Genomic DNA, 25,282 nt, shown 5'->3' on the forward strand with positions numbered 1-25,282 from the left:
ATTTTTTTCAAAATTTTGTAGTGCTTAATTAAAATTTTATCACATCTATTATAATTTATAAATGAAAATGTTCATACCTTATATCGTAATTAAGTTGTATAGGCGGTTTATAAATATAATTGTACTTTACAGTCCTAGTTTGAAGTTTTATTGTTTCATAAATTAAATTAAATATACCGTATAAAATGTGCATATTGTGTAAGATTTATGGTTTTAGTAGTTAATTTTTAATTCACAAAACTTATAATTGGTCTTAATTTTTTTATCATTAGATAGAGTTGTATGAAACTAGTATTGCTAATTTCTATCCAAATAGAGTTTTTAGCTCACAAGTCTAGGTATTTAAATTTATTAAAAAACAAAACTATATAAATCAATTAATTTTATTAAGGATTACATATTTTTATATAATATTTTATAATATTGTCACAGCGTAGTTATAGGGCTCTCTGACTATTGTCTTATATTAATAAAACCATTAAATCTAATGCCACATTTAGAAAACATACTGCCCAATGGTGGACAACTGCAGGGTGCACTGAATAATAAGTATACTAACTTAAAATTAGCACAGCACATATTGTATAGCCATCACTCATTGGACAGGATGATGTATTTGGGATCTAAAGATCTCGTTAGATGGTTTTCAGTTAGTCTTTACAAATGTCACACAATGTTGGGCAATTGGCCAGGGCACTTTCTTGATGAAATGTAACACCGTTCACTAGTTTTGGTTATAATTTAGAGGTTCATTATAACACTACACAAAAATCTTTAAACAGTTCAAGTTGTACAATTATGCATTAGTTTTAAAAGTGTGATAAATAAATACATTATGTCTAAAACGATCAGTATTCATTATTTTTTAACATTAAAAATGAATTGTTGATGGGAATTCTAGTTTTAATTATACTTTAAATGAAACCATGACTTTTATAAGAATTTAAATATTTTGTTAAAACATAAAATCTTAAACATAAACTGTAGTTGATACTTACAACAATAATTAAACAATAGTTGTAGTAAACAATGCTTTTGTATTTTATTTGATAAAATTAACACCACAGAAAACATACATTATACCTAAATGTACAACATTTTAACAAAGATAATTTTAAACAAAATTTGATACAACTATACATTATTATAATGCCCTAAACATATGTATGTACCTACAATTATCAATATATTTATATTAATAACATTGTTGCAAGTATTTGCAAGAAATATAACAGTTGCATAAGTTTAAGAAAATATAACTAATCTGTTATTAGGTACTTTTTCTTTCCCTAATATTATAATGTTCATAATAATAAATAATAATATAATTATTATTATTATAGTTTTTATCCTATAAATATATTTTAAATGAAAACATATTATGCAGTAAAGTTATGAATAATCTGAATAAATCTAATTAAAAAAATGGTGTTACGAAAGTTATTTAACCATTTAAACACGAATGGCCCATGAACATGAAAACTATATGATAATAAACAAAAAAGATATTCTACTTAATTCTAAATACCATATTTCTGTGTTTACATTTTTAATTAGGTAAACACCTGTAATAATTGTCTGACATATATATTATTGAGACATTAGCATTTGTTTTCACTTGATTCGGCTGAATATGTTGACAATTTCCGTTGTGCTTTGTCTTTATACGTTTGGCTAATTGTCCGTTTGTGCCCGGCAGCAATATATGAAAACACACATAGCACTGCATAACAAATTTGTCCAGCCTTAAACAGACAAATATGATAAAATAGTTGTGTCTGTACAATAAAATTTATTTATTTTAAGAATTATTGATGAATCCATGCATTTCAAAGCAATTCAATGCATCAACTAAGCTACTATCAGTTAATTGTATGTATAACATATTTTCTAAGAACCTATACTCTCATTTTCTCAGTTAGTTTAACATTTGTCTACTTTCTACTGTAATTATTTGGAGAAGTACTTTATAATTCAGGGAACTTTAAATTGTGAAAACCGAATTTGTTATGATTGTTGGTAATATGTCGGTACTGATACAATTTTATTAATTTTTTGTTTTAGTAATAATTTATGTATCAGAATAAGATATAATATCTTAATTATTTATATAAAAAGGCATTCTATATTTTAAAAAATATTAAATTTTAAACCTTTAAAGGAGCACAAGACAAAAAAAAGGTTTTCTTTAAATTATTATTAAATGCTAAGTCATTGTAGTTAGAGCTACTAAAAACAATTTTGTCAAATTATGTTCATCCAATCTGAAAAATATATTATTTAAGGAAATATTGGAATATCTAGAATAATCATGTGACGTCACTGGATTGAGGTCGACATAATAGCCTATCTTACGCGTGTTAAAGTTGCTCACTTAACACAATTATTTACCAACCTAAAATTTTTTATTTTGATGTTTGATTATTGTAGATATATGTGATTTTTTGTGATTAAGACGATAAAAGTTTTAGAATTTAAATTTAATATTAGGTTTTTTTTTTAATAATAAAAATACTAAATAGATATTTTGGTTACATACATAGACATTTAAAATATTTCATAAAACTAAACACATAAGAAAATTTCTGGTTCCAGTAACGTTTTCAGTAGATAAAAACACACCACATGCGTATAACAAAAATTAGAAAATATACTTTAAAGGTAGGTAAATTATTATTAAAGCGAGTAACATTACACGTATTAGATAGGCAATTACCGCGAGATCGGCCCAATGACATCACGCGTATTTTCAATTACTTATAACTCATTTAATAATGTGAGTAGAAACATAAAAGTCTACACCATAATTTTTAGAATTGAACATTCTTTCAATTAAAAAAAAACTTATTTTTCGTGTTTTGTGCTCCTTTAAGTAGAATACAATAATATATCAAGCAATTTAATAAATAACGTAATTTTTTTGTTAAATTTATTATATTGTTAATCTAAATGTATTACCACTATAAAATAATAAATAATTTGTAGGTTAATTTTGATTGAAAAACCATAAGTAGACAAATTTACTGAGAAAATGAACATAGATTGCACTAAGTGAAATAGACCACTCTGTATTATTGTAGGTTTATCGTATATAATAAAATAATATAATAAAAGGTAATAAAAAAAAAAACAAAACAAAACAAAACCTTAATATGGGAGTGACAAACAAGAACATTCCAGTTTATATTATAATAATAATTTAGCTCTCCGCGGCTTTCATCGTTCTCAGCATCAATGTTTGCGTATATACAATAGACATGATGCGGTGCAAAGACAATAACATTTCGCTAGCCTAAAACAACATAATGTTAACTATAAAAAATAATATGATGTAAAATAATCACCATCGACAATTATCAATACATTTTACACAGCAAAAATAATTCTTTGGAAATATAAACGCAAATGCAATTTTTGTCATGCAGATGCAGTTGATTCATGTTGGAATAAGTTAATATATCTTTAGCTATAGTTAAATTTAATGATATAAGGCTATAGTAATAGCCACAGTGGCTACAGTAGCACAGTGCACAGTTGCTAGTTAGTATATTATGATAATGTCAAGTTGCATTGTGACCACATGTGTTGTCTCCATCTTAATAATGTATATATATGTAATGTATATGTATATATCAAAATGTACGTCCAGCGGTTCCAATTTTTATGTTGTTGCCTTAAATATCAGGGTGAATTGACCTGTTATAAAATACAAAGGAGAGGCCACAGATAATGTTCTTTCATTTAAGTTAACAATACAAAATTGAAACAGCTGGTCATACATTTTGGCATATCATAAGATTGAGAGAATATATTATGCAAATACAACTCTTAAGTCCTCTTAAGTAAAAGAAATTTTGTTTTATACTTTTAAATGTAAGCCACACCTTAGATAAATCATATCCATAAGGCAATAGCTCATAGGCAATACGAATAGGAATACGAATAGGCGTGCACAGGTTCTCTTGATTGGGGTGGTAGTAAAAGGGAAGGAAATTAAGAGTTTTTATTCAATATGATAGTATCATTAATACAAAATAAAAATAAGTAATGTAAATTATATAATATTATATTATTTTATAAATTTGGTAAAACAAATTTTTTATGTAACAACCTATACGAGGTTAAAATATTTAATTACTTTAGCAAAACAGTCCACGACTTTTTAAAATTTAGCGTAGGTTATTCATAGGTGTCCATTAGATAAAACAACTAATTACTAATAGTAGTTATTGAAACAAATAACAACAATAAGAAAATATAGATTGTCTATTAAAACATGAAAAGACCTCAATTTGTTAGTTGATACTTGATAGTCATTATTATTTTATATTATTATACATTTAACATTAATACATTGATACAATAATACCTATTACCTACCTACCTAAAAATGAAATTGTAAGCTATAAACTGTAGCAGCAACTCTCTCAGAGAGGGTAGCTGTCTCCAGCGGCAGCACGAATAGCTATTTAATGAAGCGACCGCTTCATGTTAAAGTGGGGGTAGGTATCTTAATGAAAAATGTGTTTATATTTTACGAATAATTTATGTACTTTTATGAATTGGTTTGGTGGTGAAGGCGGTGTGGAGATTAGCCATCTACATTAACATGGAAACAATTGGTGTGTCTCGGTATACCTATTTATTTTAAATAGTCGTTTAATTCATAAATGAAGTTCACACTTCCTCTGGCTGCCTCCCATGCACCCTCTTTGTGTACGCCTATGAGAATACGTAGGTACCTATAGCAACCTATACCCTATATTCACTATTACAGTATTATACATATACCAAAAGGTATAGATTTTAAAATACATAAATTGTAATACACTAATTAGTTAGGAACAATTTTTTTTAAGATATAATGTGAAAATTTCTGGATTGATCTATTTTAGTTAAATAAACTGTATACACCATTAAAGATTATTTACATTTTATTCCATTCAAGTATAAATTTGAATTACCTGCCTATAAATAAAAAATTGATTTTTTTTAACATCATGTCTCCATGATTAGAATTTTATAAATAAAAGAAAAATTTGGTTTGAATTTTCAATTTTTTTGAAAAATTAGAAAATATCTTTTAATCTCACACATAGGACCGCTTATTTATAATAGTAAATTTATTATGATAAAACTTTTTTAACACACGTTTGAGTTACTAATAATTAAAATGTTGATAACCATGTTAATGCTAAAGGGTTTTAATCATTTGTTATTATTAATGTGGTTATATATATAAATCATAAACCATGTAATAGGCATGTACCTCAGCATAAAGAGATAATTACCTACATAATAAAATATGACATTTCATTTATATTAAATAATCATCACTTTCTAAAAAAGATTCTAATGAAGAGAAAAATTACACTATTTTAAAATAATAACTGATATTGAGTTTGAACATTTCAAAATGTTCTAGTTTAATAAGTAATAAATAATAATATAAACAAACATTAACCATGCAATATTATTGCGATATAGGTACCTCGTACCTACCTACAATTTATTTGAGCATGCATCATACATATTTAAAAACAATTTTTAACCTATACCTCTATTATATAATATAGTACCTAAGTTCTAGAACATAATATAATTAGATGCTACTTACCATAGGTGATTCATATTGCCTTTGAATAATATGTTTCAATTTCGGATCTTTAAAAATATTTAAAAGTTATGGTTTTTTCAATACTTCTTTAAAATCAATTAAAAGATATAGATACTTACTATATTCTTCCAAAACAAATATTTTTTTCTGCACTGTAAAACATTTTCGCACATGATCAAGTCGAACAAAAAACTGAAACGAAACAATTAATTATTAGTTTTTAATGTAAGCAATATTTTAAGCGAGGTGACTAGATGTGCTGGTGATGCAATGTATTATGTATGGTTGTTAAATATTTAATTATTCACTAACGGCACCGGTTTAAAAATGTGCGCCTAATTGATCTTTATATATATATTATATACTACTAATTAATTAAATTTTAATCAAGACAATAATGACTAGTCATTAAAAATATTACAATAATTACTTATAGTTAGATAGTTGTTTTATTTAAACTTTATAGGTATGTACATAATATAAAAACATAAATAGTGATCGGTGAGGAACTTGGAGATGCCATTTTTAGTAAAAATAAGGCTGAACAAGGTTAATAAATCGGAGTATAGTAGATAGGTACTTGTAAATAATAATTATTAAATTATGGCATTCAAAGAACGATTCTGATTTGAGCTCAATAAAAACCACAATCTAGTCTCTCTGACTTATTTCTTCAATAGTTTTCATGTTTTTATTGATACGCACATATCTTAAAACCTTATAGGTTGCTCTTCAATACTCTAAGAAATGCTATTGAAAAATACCTCACAGGCTTGATTTATAATCATTAAAAAAATGATTAGTAACATACTAATACTACTCAGCTCTCCAACATAAGACATAACTATAGCTCATTCAACAATTTCAAAGCCATTCCTACACGTCACATAATATACCTAATAGGCAATTAAAAAAAATATCTCATTTCTAAAAACAACATTTTGGGACATTGATCTTTCGTTTATTATATTTTATATGGTAAATACCTATTAAACTTTTGTAATTATTGGTTGTATAACAAATTATGTTAAAATTCTCATTATAATTTTAGTGTCAACTGGATATAGAAATAAAACTATACATTAAAGTATCATTATTAAAACAAAAATAGGAAAACAATTTTTCTAGTGAAAACTGGTGCTGTAAAGAAAATGTAGAATTGTCGGAGATATTATAATGTAGTTAAGGGTATTGTAATAACGGCGGTATATTTTATAACATATTTTAAGTGATTTTTATAGATATCGATAACTTGCAACAAGTCACACAGGTAACAATGGGTACACCTATTGGTATTGTTCATTAAGGCTTAAAATATTTTATTATTAATAACTAGTTTTCCTAATAATAACAAATACACATATTTTTTATACCTAGGTAATTATTTAAATTAAATACAGTAATACACATGCAACACAATAGTGGGTAATACAAAATGTAAGCGCAAACTAGTTAATGTAAAAACAATTTGGTGCAGCTACATAATATTATAATCATACTATAGGTCTATAGGTACACACACTTACGGTAATAAGTCTATAGTTAAACACAGAACAGTGATAATACTTAAAACATATTATATATGGTTGGACATTGTTTTGATATATATTTTTTTTTGTTAAAAATAATGAAATGTAATATGTCGGACAAAAGCACAAACATCAAAATTCAAAGCTTAAGTCAACTAGTGAGATGGCCAGGCAGTTACTGTAAATAATTATATAGGTAATCGTTACACATAGTCATTATCAATACACGTTGATGAATGATACACATATATATAAATAAATGTATATACATATTTATATATACGTACTACATAGGTAGGTACATGTAAACATACATGCGTCAGATATATCTATGTTATATATATATATATATATGTATATTAGGTAGGTACTGAAAAACTAAACTGTTATAAAGTAATGCATAAACATATATTAGGTAAATTAATTTTTTTCGTTAAATATTTTAACTGAAATATACCTTATCGAGTGACTTAATTTTCAATGACATGCTATACAGACCCATACGAACACGCGCGCACACACACGCACACGCACACACACACGCACGCACACACACACACACACACACACACACACACACACACACACACACACACACACACACACACACACACACACACACACACACACACACACACACACACACACACTAATACTAACACTAACACGTCATATACCTACATATACACACATATATATAGATAGATAGGCATTTATAAAGTAAGTAGGTATATGTATATGAATACATAATAGGTATGTTATATGCATATAGATGTATTTATGTAATATGTATATAAATATAATTTTTGTATAACATTTTGTGCAATTACAGCCATGCTCCCCGTTGTAGAAACTCCTAAATAAATGCATCATTATTATATTATATTATTCACTTTTAGTGTGTGTGTAGGGTAGAACGATTGAGGAACAGTAATTTGTAAAACAATAATAATAGAAAAAAAAAACAGTGACGCTACTCGTCTGCATAATATATATATATATATATATATATATATATAGGTAATAAAAGAAAAATAAATAAATAAACGAAATATTTTACAGTCCAATCGTATATACGTAATATGCACTAGAGTGGTTGATTTATAGCAAACAGGAAATCAAAACTATATTATAATATCTATTACCAATGACAAAACCGTACTTTTTTTAACGTAAATGTTGCTAATATAGGTACCTCAAAGTCCTGAACGAGACAACAATCCATCGCGTTATGACATTTCATAAAAAAAAAAAAAAGGACAATTGAAAATCAACAAAACACAACTAAACATTATGTATAACACGAATAATTAATATTATTATATAATATCGTGTTTCGATAATCATTATATTATCGACCTGACCGAGGACCATCTCAAAAGTTTCTTAAACTTTGCAGTTAACAGGAGGAATAACAACAACACAACGTGTTTTTCTGACTGAAATAAAACATTCAATTTAATTCAAGGCGATAACAATAAATGATCATACCGTTGTATACATTTATTGATATATATATATAGGTATGTATTCATATATCTATATATTATGTATTCATATATCTATATATTTTTATAAATATGTAGATATAAATGAGCGTTAAAACACGTGTGAAGTATAATAGTTTAACGAGCGTGGTGTTATTAATAAAACTTTGAGAATAAAAATAACAATAAATAAATAAATTATAAAGCGTATTGAACATTCTGAATTGTTAAAAAAAAAAATGTAAATATAAATATCCAAAAATATTGAATATTGAATATACTTATACAATACATCTCAGAAATAATGATCATGATCCATTCAAAATATCACTCATATTAATTATTTAATCCAAACAAATTTGGGATAAAAAAATATAAATAAAACCATCTGTTGTAAATTAGTATAGTTTTCCTCCCAAATTTGTTGGTATAAAACGTATAAATAAAATATATTCACTTGTTAAAGAGATATTTTGAATGGTTCTGTATTTCTAGGACACACTGTATATATATATATATATACAATCACACAAAATAAAATATATATTATGTAAATATATATAAAAAAAATATATAGATCAGAAAAGATATAAAGTATCGCATGCCTAATTTTCTGTAAAAATCGCGTCAATAGAAAGCTTTAAGAAAATATACACGCCTATTCACGACAATGATATGATAGTATAGGTAGGTACTAGGTACTTTTTATTTGATCGTGTATACATCATGTATTAAGTGTAATTAATTTATACCAACGACCCGAATTTAAAGTGGGATAATTCGAATGTAGATAGATACTATATTATATTATACATAAATGTATTGCAGCTTCATTTACGTATTTATTGTATTAATGTTTTAAAATCAACACAACAATAATGTTTTAAGAAAGTTTTGAGAGGTCCTTAAAAATATATAAATTTGTAGTAGTAAGTCGTAATTAACAGCTTTCTTTGTATGTAAGTTTAGTAACCATAATATAGTTAAAAGAAAAAAAGTTTTTTTTTAGATTAAATTAACGGAGTATAAAAAGTGATATAGATATATATATATAATATATAATATGTATATTTACATTGATATAACTTTTTGAAAATTCTATAGAGTAAAAAATTATAAGAAAGATTTATAAGGAAGGTAGTAAATTAACCTGCTAGGTATTAAAAGTAAAACAATATTTTATCATCATTAAAATATTCATTGGGATATCTGATATAGGTAATGTATAGTCATATTATAGGTAGGTATTAGGTATACCTACCTAATGTTTGATATTTAGTTATTGTAATTATAAAACTATGAGAATTTAAGTACAAGATGATAAGAAATGTTTTAATGATTGTTATTGATGGAATTCCATATTTCATGTAATATTTTTATTGTTATGGGTAGGCATAAGGCATCCTTTTATTATCCCATTATTCCATTTACTATAGTCATTACTTATTAAGTTACATGAAAAGATATTATATATACATATATATCTATGATGTGGTGGCAAACTTTTTTTTCTTTTAACCACAAATTAACTGAGTAGGGATGGTTTAAACAAAATACTACCAATAAAAATAATAATAAAAAAATAAACATAAAAAATAAATAAAAAATAAATAATGTCATTAATAATAATTAAAAATAATAATGATAAGATAATATATAAAAATTAATCATAATTTTTAAATAATAATATTAATAGTAATATTGTAATAATAATAATAATAATAATAATAATAATAATGATAATAATAATAATAATAATAATAATAATAATAATAATAATAATAATAATAATAATAATAATAATATTGTATTAACAATAATAATAATAATAATAATAATAATAATAATAATAATAATAACAACAGCAACAACAATAACAATAATTTTAATAATAATAGTAATAGTAATAACAATGAAACGCATAATAGTAATATATATCATTGTTGCTGTGACATGCACTTTATTTATTACTTACCTTGCTATCAGCGAATAATAAACCAACACCTTCCATGCATACTTGAAGTATACCACCTTCCCCAGTTGCCATGTCCTTAACAGGAAACTCGCCTCCTAATTCAACTCCGGGAATGATACCTTGTCCTCTCTCTGCAGCTTTTTCCATGGAATGCTTGATGCGAGCATACAAATCTTTGCACTGTATAGCGTAACATTTAGAATTAAAAAATACTTAATTATTCAATGTTTCTTAAAAAAAAGTTTTAGGTAATGTATAAAAGGGTTTTATAGTTCATCATGTACTTTAAATTCATTTTTAATTGCACTATTAAATTCATAACTATTGCATTGCTTAAAGACGAAACCCTATAAGGATATAGGGTAGATCTTTTTAATAACTTTAGGCCTTTAAAAGTTTAAGAAATGCTGCTCTAATCAATGTTTTAATTTTTCGTAGATGATGTAGAAAAAAACGTTTGCACTTCACTGAATATACTACCTAAGCCAATGGTTTTCTTGTTCTCATTTTTATGGTTCTAATTTAGATCCATAAAAATGGCGACATACTTAAAACAATTAATGTATTTTTGAAAAAGTAAACATTACAAACCTATGTAAATTAATATATTTATATGTTAGTATTTTATTAGGTAAAAAATTATGTAGTAGGTACTATAATCTCAATATGAAAACATGATAAGGGTGCTAGTATAGGTATATATTAAGCACACCCAAGTCCCTCCTCCCAAATTGTACCTTAAGGACGATACTTGAATAAAAATGCTCGACTCTGCAGACGACATTTAAGTTGATTATGTCACTGGATATGAAGTAGGTTGGTACCTACTGTGATTACCACTTACTTTTTTTGTATAATATTTGTTCAGTTGAAGTTGTCCACCATTGGCGGTTCTCCAAAGACAAAATATTTTACTTCTAGGGCTGTAAGTCATGTTTACAATGCGTTCATACCACCATCTACTGACAATCACTCCGCTAACCGATCTCAGAACTAGTCCGTCATCTCTAACTTCTAGGAACAACAATTCCCCAGTAGAATCACCACAGTGCACAGCAAAACTTTGCCTATGTGCCTGTCTCGAATTTGATGGCTTCAAGTCAACGTCATTTCCATTCTATATAATACACCAAATAGATAGTTGTATTTTAACATTAATTAAATGATAAACTAAACCCAAAATATACTATAGTGCTGTTGTATGTTGTAAAAATATTTAATCAGCTGTAATAATTTTATATTAATGTTTAGTGTTTTTTTAATTTAAATACACAAAAAGTTGGGAAAGTTGACAGCTCTGTTATAAATATACTTATAGGTATACGGTAGGTGTTGAGTGGGTCACTGTAATGGACGTGTTAAATTTGAATTCAATGATAAATCATTGCTTACAAAAAACGAACCTGATCGAAAACGGTCTGGAAGCTTATATTACTATTAGGTATATGATCTTTTTTTTCTATAATATAATATTTTACTATTATATATGTATTTTACGATATTATTGCTATTTAAGTAATTTATTTTACTATTAATAATAAAGTAGATTAAATTAACTTTTGTCCAGAACATTACATTTTAAAATGTCATCGAGTGTTTAAAATGTAAAAACATGTTGTAAAAGTTTCCCGCGAATAATATTTTTAAAGTTAATTAAATTTCAAAAAATATAAATATCTATACACCTTCAATCTATTACATTTTAGCCATAAATCATTTAATATCTTACCTAATCTTTACATTTAAATAATTAATTAATTAAAAAATATTTAATGTTATTTAGAGTAAGAATTTTTTTAAAAATAGATCTTAACTAGATATGTTCTCAAGTTATTTAGTGTGCCTAAATTGAAGAATTTATATGGTATGTACGCGCATATCAGATGAACAATTAAGCATGTTGGAAGTTGGAACTTACCAAATTGGATAGTTGAGACATGAGGCTCGTTATTTCAGTAGCGTAACAATTTGTCACTCTACTTTTCCCGACTAGAGTTCTAACAATTTTCATGATACTTTCCTTGGGAACGTTTACCATGATCATAAATGCTATTAAATTATATATCATTATGGACAGGAGCTTATCTTCATCATATTCTAGGCGTTTTCGTTCACTTTGGTTTAGATTTTTATACCTATAAGACAGTTATTAGAACACATAAACAATTCAAAAATATACCTATGTAATCAAATAATAATTTTTTTTACAGACCTTTCCATCATCTCTACTGGTCCTTGATCCATGCCTATCATGTCTCTCTCTTGACTGACAGCATCAATAAATACATCTTCCCAAAATTTTAATTGATTCCAAATTGTACTCCGTTCTTTTCCCAATATACCTTTGTAACATAATTATGGCACTTGTTAGTGTTACAATTTATAACCATAATTGTATTTTATAACCATTATATATTATTTAAATGTATTTTTAGTGTTTAATAATAAATACCTTCAAATAAATAAGTGCGTCCCGATTCTGGACTAGGTGACCCAGATGCAGTATTCAACAAATTACCTCCATGGTATCGAAACCCAGCGCTTAGTGATGATTTACTGGACCAAATACTTTGAGTGCGATTTTTATTAGTTGTCTTGAAAAGCTATAATGGGAAATAGTTCGTTTTCTATAATTTAATTTCAATTAAGTAAAGTTTAAAATAATTTAGGTTTTGTTAGGTTTATTTTGAATTGTTAAGTACTTGTTTTAATAAAAAGTGGTAGGTAGGTACTATAATTTTATATATGTTTCTAATTCACTGAAAATATTTAGGATAAAGTGTTGTATATTTTATTATAAAACTTTTGAGTAGCAATTTTAATTATAAGTACTTACTCCCGTATTATCAAGTTCGCTGTCTGATACAGCACTTCGAAAGAATGATGCATTGTTTCTGCTGTTATTACTTGTCATCCGTTTCAAATAAAACGATGGATTGTTGACTAGAACTGTACTACTGTTACAACTGGATTCATCTGATACTACTATCGGCCCAATGGATGACAATTCTCCCTAAATAATTGAGTATGTGTTATTTTTAGGTACACTCTAAAAGTCTTTGGTTACAATTATTTGACCATCAATAACGATTCACTATATAAAATTCAAAATACCTACGTACCTATTCATATTGATTTGGTATCCCAGTGTTTAATTTTTTTAATTTAGAAATGTACAAATCTAAATTTGTAATAAGTTATAGGTAGGTACAGTATTATTTTGAGGTATATATTATTAAAATGCGTTTATATTCAAAATGTCCGCGATGACTATAATTGCTCTTAATTATCATAAATTGAACACAAATTATCCAATAAACCTTATACGAACACTATGTTATTATCGACTTCAAAATAGCCTAGTACAAACTCTCAACGTTTCTAACATACTTAGAGCCGCATTTAGAATCTTCACGCAGTTATTTATGCAGCTATTAAATATATTTATTACACTTATTTATTTATTTACTACTTTTTTATATTCTGCGTCAACATTTCCTAGACATTTTTTCAACTTTCAAAACTTTTTTTTAATAATTATTTATAAAATCAAGTAATTTGTTTGCACGAGTATTTACAACATTTTATAATCTAACTATAAAAAATTTTGAATATTAATACCTATTTGTTTTTTGCCAGAAGTTTTTAATTTTAGTATTTAATTAAATTGTTCAAAAGTAATTTTAATAATAATTAGGTACGCAAATAATTATGATTAAAAATTATTTTTATTTCTATAAAATATTAATTAAAAGTAGATAGGTACCTAATTACCAAAATAGTTTAATTAATCTCCTACATTTCCTTATAATACCTATAATTTCCTTACGTGATGATACAACACTTGGTTGTAAGATCTTTTTGATAGTAGATTTTCATTTATATTTATAAATCATATACATTCTTATATATAAGCAAAAAGTTATTGAAATCATAGACAACATTTACCATGGTTAAGTGTTACCTATACAATATACAATACATTTAAATATATTATTACTTCATTTTCCAAAAAAGGATTTGTTGAAATTTGTTCTTGTTTATTGTTTTCGATATTCATTAAATCATTGAACGTTTCATTTAAAGAAGGATTAGAAGTTGATTCTTCGCCGTCGTCAACTAATGAAAATTCGTGCGCAAATTTTCCAGCTCCACTATTTTTACATTCTAATCAACAATAGTAAATAGTATAATGATTTAGTTTAAAATTATTAAAATTGAGAGAAGTATGTACAAGTGAGTATATATCATATACAATGTGATTCTTTTAAAGGTACACTCGAATTTTCTCAATAAATACATATTACCGGGTTTTGGAATTTTTTTTTTTGTGTACAACGTTTGTTTTTGCAAGACGTACACGTCGTCGTTTTGTCTAGGTAGGAATTTGTAGATTTAGTACCTACAATCCAAACTTAAAATTTAACAGTAATAATCTATTTTATAATATTTTGGTTAATTTGACAGGTATTATGACACGGTCACAAGTGCTGTGGCCGGTCTTGGGAGAGATATCGAGAATTAAATGAAAAAAAACGCACGGCAAGGGATTGAACCCGCGAGATATACGCCGGACAGCCGGACGCGTATCAGTGAGCTACCGCGATCTCATCATATTATTTAATTCGATAGCCTCCATAGACATATTATCATGTCTCTTCGGCCAAAGTGGCAGTGTGTATGACTGAGAAGAGAACGCAAGGGCAATGTCATACTCTCTCCCCCTCCCCAAACCATTCATGCGGTCTCCATGGTGGGTACCCCAGCGGGCAGTCAATATCTGACATTCTGACCCGAACAATCGACGCTGGTCAGAGTGGCAGTGTGCTCGGTTGATGAGAGAACGCAGGTGCTAGAGCTGTGTCAATTAGTAAGCTTAAAACCTATCTGTCCAATTTCCCTTATATTCTAGGTTTAAAAGAATCACCTTGTATAGTTGTATAATATATTATACTATAATAATATGTTTTTCATAATTACACATAATAATATATTGGAATTTTACCAGATAATCCAGATGTACTGGTTTGAGAAGATTTCCTAGATGTTTGATAAACACTCGACATTGGTGAACCAGCAATACTTGGACTTTGCAATGGTGATTGTACATTTTCACGGCTACTATATGGACTGGACATCTATATGTATTAAAAATAACAATAAAATAGATGGATACATAATTGATCTTGAAATTCTATAAGTTAGGTATATTTAATAAACCATTTAGTGAAAGAATAAAATAGGCAACAAACTCCAATTAAATTTCTTTATATACCTGTAGTTATATATACTAGCTGTACTACTCAACTTTGCTCAAGTAAATATTAACAAATATAAAATACGGCACTAAGAGTAATTTGGTTTAATAAGTGTAAGGTAATCTGTTCCAGGATAATTGGGCGTTGGTTTACCTCAATTGCCTTGAGGATATATTTGCATTGGATATATAGCGATGGTGTATTTTGGACTTTGGCTCAAGTGTAATAACTTTATGATCAAATTGGTTTATGTGTACCTTTACCCAGAGTCAAATAAACAAATATATTTTTAACACGGTCAAGTGGATATGGTGTGAAGTGAATGGTTCTGAAGACTGCTAAAGTCGCTACAAAATCCAAACAAATTGCGTCATGGGCGTATTCTACTTCATTACTCAATTTTCAGGAGATAGGAGTTGGGTCTATAGAAGTATACTTAAAACTTTGCCGGATAACCAAGCTCTGTCCATTACCTAGTGAAAACCCACATTCAAATCCATTCAGTGGTTTTAATGACCGAGAGTAGATAACCAAATTTAATATTTTTTATGCATATGACAAATTATTAGACATTTATTAACAAGAAACAACAATTTATATCACAAAATTGAACACTTTAACAGTGCTACATATTGATATGTTAACATGATTTATCCTATTTTAATATGGCCTTTGGATAATTTGATCAATCCTATCAGTTTGCCATGTGCGTCAGGTTGTGTACCATCAAATTACTACTTATAGAGAATGACTTGTCGCATATACCACACGCGTATGGTTTTTCACCAGTGTGTGTGCGTCGATGTGTTGTAAAATGACCACTTTGAGAGAACGACTTGTCGCATACATCACACACGTATGGTTTTTCACCAGTGTGTGTGCGTCGATGTTTTGTCAAATTGTTGCTTACAGAAAACGACTTGTCGCATACATCGCACGCGTACGGTTTTTCACCAGTGTGTGTGCGTCGATGTTTCGTCAATTGGTCGCTTACAGAAAACGACTTGTCGCATACATCGCACGCGTACGGTTTTTCACCAGTGTGTGTGCGTACATGTTATGTTTCGTTAAACTGTCGCTTACAGAAAACGACTTGTCACATACATCGCACTTGTAAGATTTATTCTCCATTTGTTTGCTTTTGTGTCGTTGGTTTGCTTTAATTATTAAATAGTTATGTAACTGTATTTCATACAATTATTTGGTTACTATATGCTATTTTGTTTATGATCGATTAGAATTTATTAACTTCACCATATTTTTAAGCCAGTACTAATTTTTGTATTACTTTTTGCACTTTAAATAAAGTATATTATGTTGAATATAATTCTACAATTATTTTTAAAAAAACATTAATTAATTTAAGGTTTTAAATTTTAAATTTTAAAACTAACATTTTACCCATCAATGAACTCTTAGATCTTAATTTCTTAATTATTTCTTGAGAATCAATTTTGTAACACAAATAACACATCTTCCGCTTTTCAGCCGTAATAATTATCATTACCTGGCAGTACCTACCGGTAATTCGTTTTAGTATCTGTATAGCAGAGCGACATTCACTTATCCGCTTTTTTTTATATTATGTTAAATCAAAACTAAATATGTATTAAGTATTTAATTTTTTTTTTAATTTGGCGTTATCACAATTGATGCATGTCGTAAATAAAACAACCTATCTATACCTATTGTATTACTCGTATCATTCGTATCCACCTACACGTAACAAACATTTCATTTGTCAGACCGTTGTGCAGCCTCCTTCACTTTTGCCTGGCAAATGGGTAAAACATTTAACATCCGTAATAAAAATAATACGAGAAAGCAAAATCTGTGTCACTTTAGAATAGTGAGATAAATATTTCACTAGAAAATGTATAAAAAGAGGTATATCTAAAAAAATGTGTGATCACTAGAGAGAGATAGAGATTATACAACTACACGTATAATGTTATTGTAAGTGTTAACGATGTTAGTAGTAGAAACATTGCTTAGAATTGTTTTTTTTTTAATGCCTATCACTTGAAAATATAGATAATATTTTTACCTAACCACTCAAAAAATAATTTCTTTAATATTTAATTAATATCTTCATTTTTAAATTGTATGTACCTACCTATATGTAATTGCAATTTAATGTTTTGGATTAGAGTATATATTTTCTAATAATATCCAACACTTATTTAAATGTATTTCATTGCAATTTATGTTAACATAAATATCTGTTTAAAACTAATAATTAATCTATCGTTCAATGTAATATAAAAATACAAAATGTGAATATTTACTTGAGATTCGAAACCACTCATGGATATGTCTTTAGCCCAATAATGAGTATGAGCTATTTCTAATACTTGGAACGCAGATGCTAAACCACCTCCACATTGATTGCCAAAAGATACTTCTAATCCATGGATAATTGCTAGTAAGGCTTTAAGCATTCCTTTCCAAACAAATCTATTTATATACTGAAGGGAAGAAAATGCAATTTTAACACCATAATAATAAAATGGAAATTTATTTTATTGAATTAAATTATACCAATGAAATAATTTATAACAAAATGTTGTGAATTATTACCACGTCATCAATGTGATCACTTGGACTAATTTTATTATCCAATGTCCGGTTAAGTTTACTGACTACTAAATTCCGGTATCCCTCTTCTTCCATTAATTTTTTAAATCTACTGAGTTTCAGCCAACCTATTCCATCTCCATCAAGAATCTGTTTTGTCACCTAAGATTTACAACAATCAATTAGTTTATACATTTATTTATCAATTAAAAACTATTGGTCGGTGCATCATACATCCTTTAGAAATGTTTCATTGTCCACGTGACTATTAGGTTTTACTGATTTTTTGTTCGGTATTTTTGATGTTTCACTTAGTTTTCTTGGATTTGAGTGACGAATCAAATTAGATTTTTCAACTAAATCGTTACGCCCGGCTGAAAAAAAATTTGATATTAAATATAAATATATTAATTTTTACTTATGCTATACAGAAAAAAAAAAAAATATTTACCTTTTGTCGGAAAAGGTCCAACGGCTGTACGTTCTTTAGTCTTAGTCACTGGCAACGTGAGCGACGATTTACTATTTTTTTGTTGTTTATTACCACCTAATACATAATATTAAATCTCATAATGTAGACATCCATATTTACTATTTAGTATTTTCCGTGTAACTGAAAAAATGTATATATTTTTTCTGCAAATGCTTACCAAATAAATCTGTAAACATGCTCGTTGTTTGATTTGCCAATCCATTTATATCATTTGATATATTTGAAAAAAAATCTTTTGTGGCACCAGTTCCCATCGATGTTACTGAGGACTTTCTAACCTCAGAAACAGAACCGGTTGAAATTGGATTGGTTGGCGGACTGTTGTCATTTATTTCATCATCAAAACTCAGTTGCTGTAAGCTTAAAGACGTGGATTCACCCAATAATCCAACCTATAAAATAAATATAAATTTTTAAATCTATACAAATAGATATACAATATAATACGCAAATTGTTCATATTATAAAGATACATATAAATATAAGTGTAGTATAATATAGTCTTCTTCTTTTTTCCCTTCGCCTTCTCTCCCAACTGTTTGAGGTCGGCCACCCTGGTCCTCAATTTCCACTTACTACGATCCGTAGCATCCTCCTCACTAACACCAGTCATTCTCATATCGCACTCTATAACTTCAAATCATCTCTTTTTCCATCCATACTCATGTTCTTCGTCACTGAAACTGCCTCAGTTTTTTCTCTTCTTAAAACATGTCCTAGCCATCACGCATTTTGTCAACTATTGAAGCCACTCCTATACTACCTCTTATTTGCTCATTTCTTACTCTGTCCTCTCTCGTCACCCCAATTATCCACCTTAACATTCTCATCTCCACAACACCCATTTTTCTCACCACTGTTGAGCCCAACATCCCGATCCATACATCATCGCCGGCCTACTACTGTCTTATAAAATTTACCTTTTAACCTGATTGGGATTCTTCTATCGCATAAAACACCTGATGCTTCTCACCACTTCATCCATCCACACTTAATCCTATGCATAATATCTTCGTCAAAACCACCATCCTTTTGTAATACGGATCCTAGGTACTTGAAACTATCAAATTAATCCACTACCTCGCCCACCATATTCACTACATGCCTATTCTGAGTTTTACTTACATACAGTTTTACATCTACTCATTTTCAACCCATTACTTTCTAGTACTTCCCTCCATTCTTCCAGTCCATAGTTCACACTCTCTCCAACCAACACTACATCATGCGCAAACAGCACCATGGTACCTCACTTTGTGTACTTTTTGTAATTTTGTCTATTATTAAAGAAAACAAGTAAGGACTCAGTGCTGAACCTTGATGCACACCAACTCCAATCCTAAAATCCTCAGTTTCGCCCACAAGGCTTTTAACCCTTGTGTTCGCTCTTTCATGCATGCCTCAATTATATTTACATACGCCTTAGGCAAACCTTTCTTCATCAATGCCCATTTCAAAATTTCTCTAGGAACTTTGTTGTAGGCATTCTCTTGATCAATAAAAATCATTTATAACTTCCTTTTTTTCTCTATATAATTTTCCATCACTTGTCTTACACAAAATATCGGCTCCATTGTCGACTTGCCGGGCATAAAACTAAACTGATTCTTTGAAACTGATGTCTCACCTCTAATCCTTAAATAACCTTTTCCCAAATCTTCATAGTGTGATTCATAAGTTTTATTCCTCTATAGCTTCCACATTCCTGTACATCTCCTTTTTCTTTGAAAATTGGTATCACATAACTCTTTCTCCAAGAGTCTGAAATTTTTCCACCGACTAATAACCTGTTGAAGAATCTCTTCAACCAGTCTACTCCTAATCTCCCTAACACTTTCCAAGGTTCTACTGGTATTCCATCTGGACCTACTGCTTTTCTATTTTTAATTTTTCTAACCACCCTTCACACTTCTTCTTCTCTTATTAAATTGACCATACTTAAGTTTAATTCGCATTGATCTATTCCCTCCCTCGAAAATTTCTCATTTAACAATTTTTTTAAATACTTTTTCCATCTATTCGTTATCTCATTGTCATGTGTTAACACCTTTTTATCTTCGTCTTTTATGCACCTTACATTTATAGTGCGTTTCATTATAACTGCGACTCGACGCTAACGCACTTCGTGGCGGTTTTGTCTCAAACCAGGGGTTTTCAAACTAGGATCGAAAAAATGTGTAAAATATTCGTTATCAATTTTAAATTTTCCGCGCAACTTTACACGCTATTTTTAGAAGCCCTAATGAAAAAACACCACGAGGCGCGTTAGCATCGAGTCGCAGTTACAATGAAACGCACTATAGTACATCTTTGGTTTATTTTCTCTACTCTTAGCTAGCCTGTACACTTTAATTTCCCCTTATCTTGTTCCTAATCTCTCATATAACTCATCATATTTATCTAATTTTGCTTTACTTACTGATTTTTTTGCTGTCTTACATACATTTTTGTACTCAACCCAATCCTCTCTCTTCCTAGATTTTTGCCAAACTTTAAACTGGGATTTTTTCTTTGAATTATGGCTTGCACTTCCTTTTCCCACCACCATGTTTGTTTATCTTCTGCCATTTTACCTCTGTTTTCACCTAATACTTCCTTAGCCACACTTCTAATATTATTTGAAACACTTTCCCACACTTCGTTTATACTCCCTTCTACATTCACTATACCAATCTCTCTCATCTTCTGTTTAAATACTTTTTATTCTCACCATCTAAATCTTGCTTCCTTATTTACTTTTTCCCTTCTGGTCGCTCTCTTTTTGATGCACCAAATCTCCATAACCATAAGTCTATGCTGTGTTTTTACACTTTCTCCTGGAATTTCTTTGCAATCCTTATACTGTTTCGCATTACTTCTTCTCACCATAAAATAATCTATTTGAGACTTATTCCTTCCACTTTTATTTGGTAACATAATGTCCTTCTCTCTTTCTAAAATATGTGTTCACAATGGCCAAATCATACGCTGTAGCGAAATCAAGTACTTTCCCTCCTGCATAATTTTTGATACCAAATCCATACTCTCCATGTACTCTATCGTAGCCAGTTCTATCACAGCCTACATGACCATTCATATCAACACCAATCACAATCTCCTCCGCTCCTGGTATTCTCTGTATTACTTCATCCATCTCCCTCCATAACTCTTCTTTCTGACTTTCCTCAGATCCTATTTGTGGAGCATATGCACTAACTATATTCCATACCTTTTCTTCCACCATCACTTTCACTACAATTACTCCATCACTTATCCCGAAAACCTCTACTACTTTTCCTTTCATGTTCTTATCTAATATTATTCCTACACCATTCCTTATATTTATTTTTTCTGAATAAAATATTTTGTACTCTTCACCAATCTCCCTTGCTTTATCTCCCTTCCACTTTGTTTCTTGCACTCAATAGACATTTACATTTTTCCTCCTCAGAACTTCGGCTAATTCTCTGGATCTACCTGTCAGTGTTCCTAAATTCCACGTACCATATCTCACTTCAAACCTATTCTTCATACTCAGGCATGGATCTACTTCCGAAATTTGTGATGCTTTCCCTACACCGCTTTTGGATAGACCCGCACATGTGACTGATGAAACGGCTACCGCACCCGTTGTCCGGCTGGTACTGGTCACCCCATCTCTTAGACTATCTACACACCCAACTATTACATTTCTTCTCACTTGTTTTCCCCACGCACATCCGAGATGGGAAAACATGCCTACACAATTTGTTGGACCTCTCATACAGATTTGACAAAAATTTTACACCAGCTGTCGACCTGACGCAACCTCATTTGTCGCCTTTTACGACAGGCTGAGGAGTCGTGGAAGTATTCTAACCCCCTTCCACAGGGGTATAGTATACTGTAGTATTACTAAGTAATATTTATTTATATTAGTACCTATATTATGTATACTAAATATTTTCAGAGTAGAACTCAAAAAGTTAATATAATTTTTAATAGGTATTTTACAAGTATAAACAATATAATAATATAATTGCGTCAGCCTGTCTCATATAACTACAGTCTACAAGTGAATGTGTCAAAATGATTATAACATTAAGAATTACGTTGATGTAGACTTAAATGTGTCTGATAGCACCACAGACTTATTATATATATAATCTGCGCGTCCCCCATACCCTATTTTAGGTTGCCAAGTGACAAAATTGCTAGAAATATATTGTCAATACCCATGTAATATGAAGGAACCTGACTACCTAAGGTGTATGCTATTTTTTCTAAAAATATTGTTATCATCGTGGTTGAACTACTCTCTCTCTCTCTCTAACTCTCTTGCTATTAATGGTACATAAGTTATATGCTATATTTTTTTAAACAATGTTTGCCCCTAGACAGTTCTCTCTGTTATTAGTCCGTTTCTTTATAGGTCTATGCATAATCAAACAATGCTATTGAATTGAAAGATTAATAAATAATATAAGTAGGTATAGATAGGTACTTAATGGTCAATAAGAACTAAACAAATATAGCTCCTACCTTAAATCCTTTTTTGGACGCTACTTGTTTTGCACTTTTTGTGAGGTCACCGATTGTACTTTTTCCAACATATGTTAAATCATCAAAAGTATTTTTGCTGACACCAGCCGCTGTTTTACTGGCTTCAAATGCACTTTTACTAGCTTCATGTACAGATTTGGTGGCTTCGCCTGCAGCTTTTTTTGCTTGAGTGGTCAGTTTGTCTGCTACATGTGCTAGTATTCCTCCAGCTCCTTCTTGACTACTTTGCCTGGCTGTTTCTCTAACAAGTTCTTTTGCTTGAAAAGCAAAATGTTCCAATATTGAATTGTTTTGACTGGATTGTCTTGTCAACTGTTGGTGTAAGCTACTTAAACTTCCCTTTCTTGATGAGGGTGGACTAGATATAATATTTTGTTTTTTTTCTGTGGCTGCCGGTAACGTTTGATAGAACTCAGATGACTAAAATATAAAAACAATATCCGGAAATTAAAATGTTGTTTTAATTAATACTAATATTGTTATTTAATAAATCTCTGTACAATTTATTTAATAATATAATGTTAAGTATACGGTTTTAGTATCAACTTACTGTGGATGTTTGCGATGTAGGTCTAAAATTACTATTTTGTTTTTGTGCTACAACTACATGGTTTAAAGCAGAATCACTACCACCTGTGCTATGTCTGCTTAGAAGAAGTTTGTTACCCGTAGTAGTTGCAGTCAACTGTGAAGGTGATTGTTGCAATTGGCTACATCTAACGATATCCTACAATTTGATAAAAATATTTGTGGATATTTATATTTACTACTTGTTTTATAAAATGTGCTTGATTTAGAATGTATTGTTTAGTTGTGAAAAGGAGGACGAGTTTATAAAGGTATGAAACATTAAGTCATTAGAATAAATTATGATAAAATTATAATATGTATTCTACGTATGTAATTTGACTATTTAAGCATGACAAGTTGAGCATATTCATAAACATTAAATTTCAACAAACGTGATATTCTATAGCTTGTGAAGTTGTATACTTTTGACAACGCTATAATTATTTTATTAGTTGCATTGTCATAGGAAGATTGAACATTATACGTAGGTCAAGAAAATACAAAGTTTACTAGCTATACATATATATATATATATTATGTTGAAATTGCTTTTACTATTTTATTTCAATAACTACCAATTATTAGGAAATATTCCATTTTTTTTTTAATTGTGACATTCTAAAAACTATAATAACAGATTAATAACATACCTAACAAAACAATTTTAATCAGTGAAGTAACACCCGACCATCTTGAGGTTACTTGAGGCAGTTTTCAAATCAAATTAAAAATTAAGGGCAAACCAATATAGTTACAGATTATTTGACTAATAAACAAGAAACCTAGGTCTTAATAATGCTCTAAGAATGTATCTGAATAAATAAATACCTCGAGTTTTTGTTTTTAAGATCACCCCAATAATGGTAAGTAGGTGCAGTGTCAGATCTAGGAAATTTTACGCCCAGGGCTAATAAAAATGCAACGCCTTTACGTAAGTGCAGGTAGTTCGGGGTGTGTCGGGTGTCAACAAAAAATGTTTAAATACAAATCAAAAAGTATATTTTGATATTACAAATATTTTTATTGAAACCATTGTTTTCATATATATACGTGTACGCGAAAACTGGGTACACTCTATCACTTACTTAAATTACTCAGTACCCTATAGGTACCTATACACATTTAGAAATCTTTTAGTAGAAGATTGATGATCCAATAGTCTAGTTTAATGTCCCGCAACAGAATTCACAAATATGTATAGAGTATACTCTATATATATATACATGGTTTAGTACAGAATATGTCAATATTATAC

General features: G+C 28.9%; 1 protein-coding gene across 9 annotated transcripts in view; it reads right to left on the bottom strand.

Annotated features, from left to right (window-relative positions):
* Positions 1-445: 445 nt before the first annotated feature.
* The window catches only part of LOC100169487 (MAP kinase-activating death domain protein), a 42,540-nt gene continuing 17,703 nt past the window's right edge, over positions 446-25,282 (bottom strand). For 3 of the 9 annotated variants that reach the window (XM_003247794.4, XM_016808368.2, XM_029486740.1), the window contains exons 16-34: positions 24,008-24,184; positions 23,437-23,877; positions 19,094-19,328; positions 18,895-18,990; positions 18,678-18,817; positions 18,447-18,605; positions 18,155-18,334; positions 15,614-15,746; positions 14,609-14,775; positions 13,445-13,621; positions 13,061-13,211; positions 12,821-12,950; positions 12,527-12,743; positions 11,453-11,725; positions 10,609-10,788; positions 8,342-8,350; positions 5,737-5,809; positions 5,618-5,664; positions 446-1,745 (exon numbers count right to left, since the gene is read on the bottom strand). In XM_003247794.4, the coding sequence (XP_003247842.1) occupies positions 1,602-1,745; positions 5,618-5,664; positions 5,737-5,809; positions 8,342-8,350; positions 10,609-10,788; positions 11,453-11,725; positions 12,527-12,743; positions 12,821-12,950; positions 13,061-13,211; positions 13,445-13,621; positions 14,609-14,775; positions 15,614-15,746; positions 18,155-18,334; positions 18,447-18,605; positions 18,678-18,817; positions 18,895-18,990; positions 19,094-19,328; positions 23,437-23,877; positions 24,008-24,184 (3,129 nt within the window). In that variant the 3' untranslated portion in view covers positions 446-1,601. Of the gene's footprint in view, positions 1,746-3,146; positions 3,293-5,617; positions 5,665-5,736; positions 5,810-8,341; positions 8,351-10,608; positions 10,789-11,448; positions 11,726-12,526; positions 12,744-12,820; positions 12,951-13,060; positions 13,212-13,444; positions 13,622-14,608; positions 14,776-15,613; positions 15,747-18,154; positions 18,335-18,446; positions 18,606-18,677; positions 18,818-18,894; positions 18,991-19,093; positions 19,329-23,436; positions 23,878-24,007; positions 24,185-25,282 lie in introns of those variants that run through there. The other 6 variants (XM_016808369.2, XM_016808370.2, XM_008189741.3 and 3 more) reach the window with 6 other exon arrangements.

The sequence above is a fragment of the Acyrthosiphon pisum genome, chromosome X (assembly GCF_005508785.2).
Source record: "Acyrthosiphon pisum isolate AL4f chromosome X, pea_aphid_22Mar2018_4r6ur, whole genome shotgun sequence".
NCBI classification, from domain to species: domain Eukaryota; kingdom Metazoa; phylum Arthropoda; class Insecta; order Hemiptera; family Aphididae; genus Acyrthosiphon; species Acyrthosiphon pisum.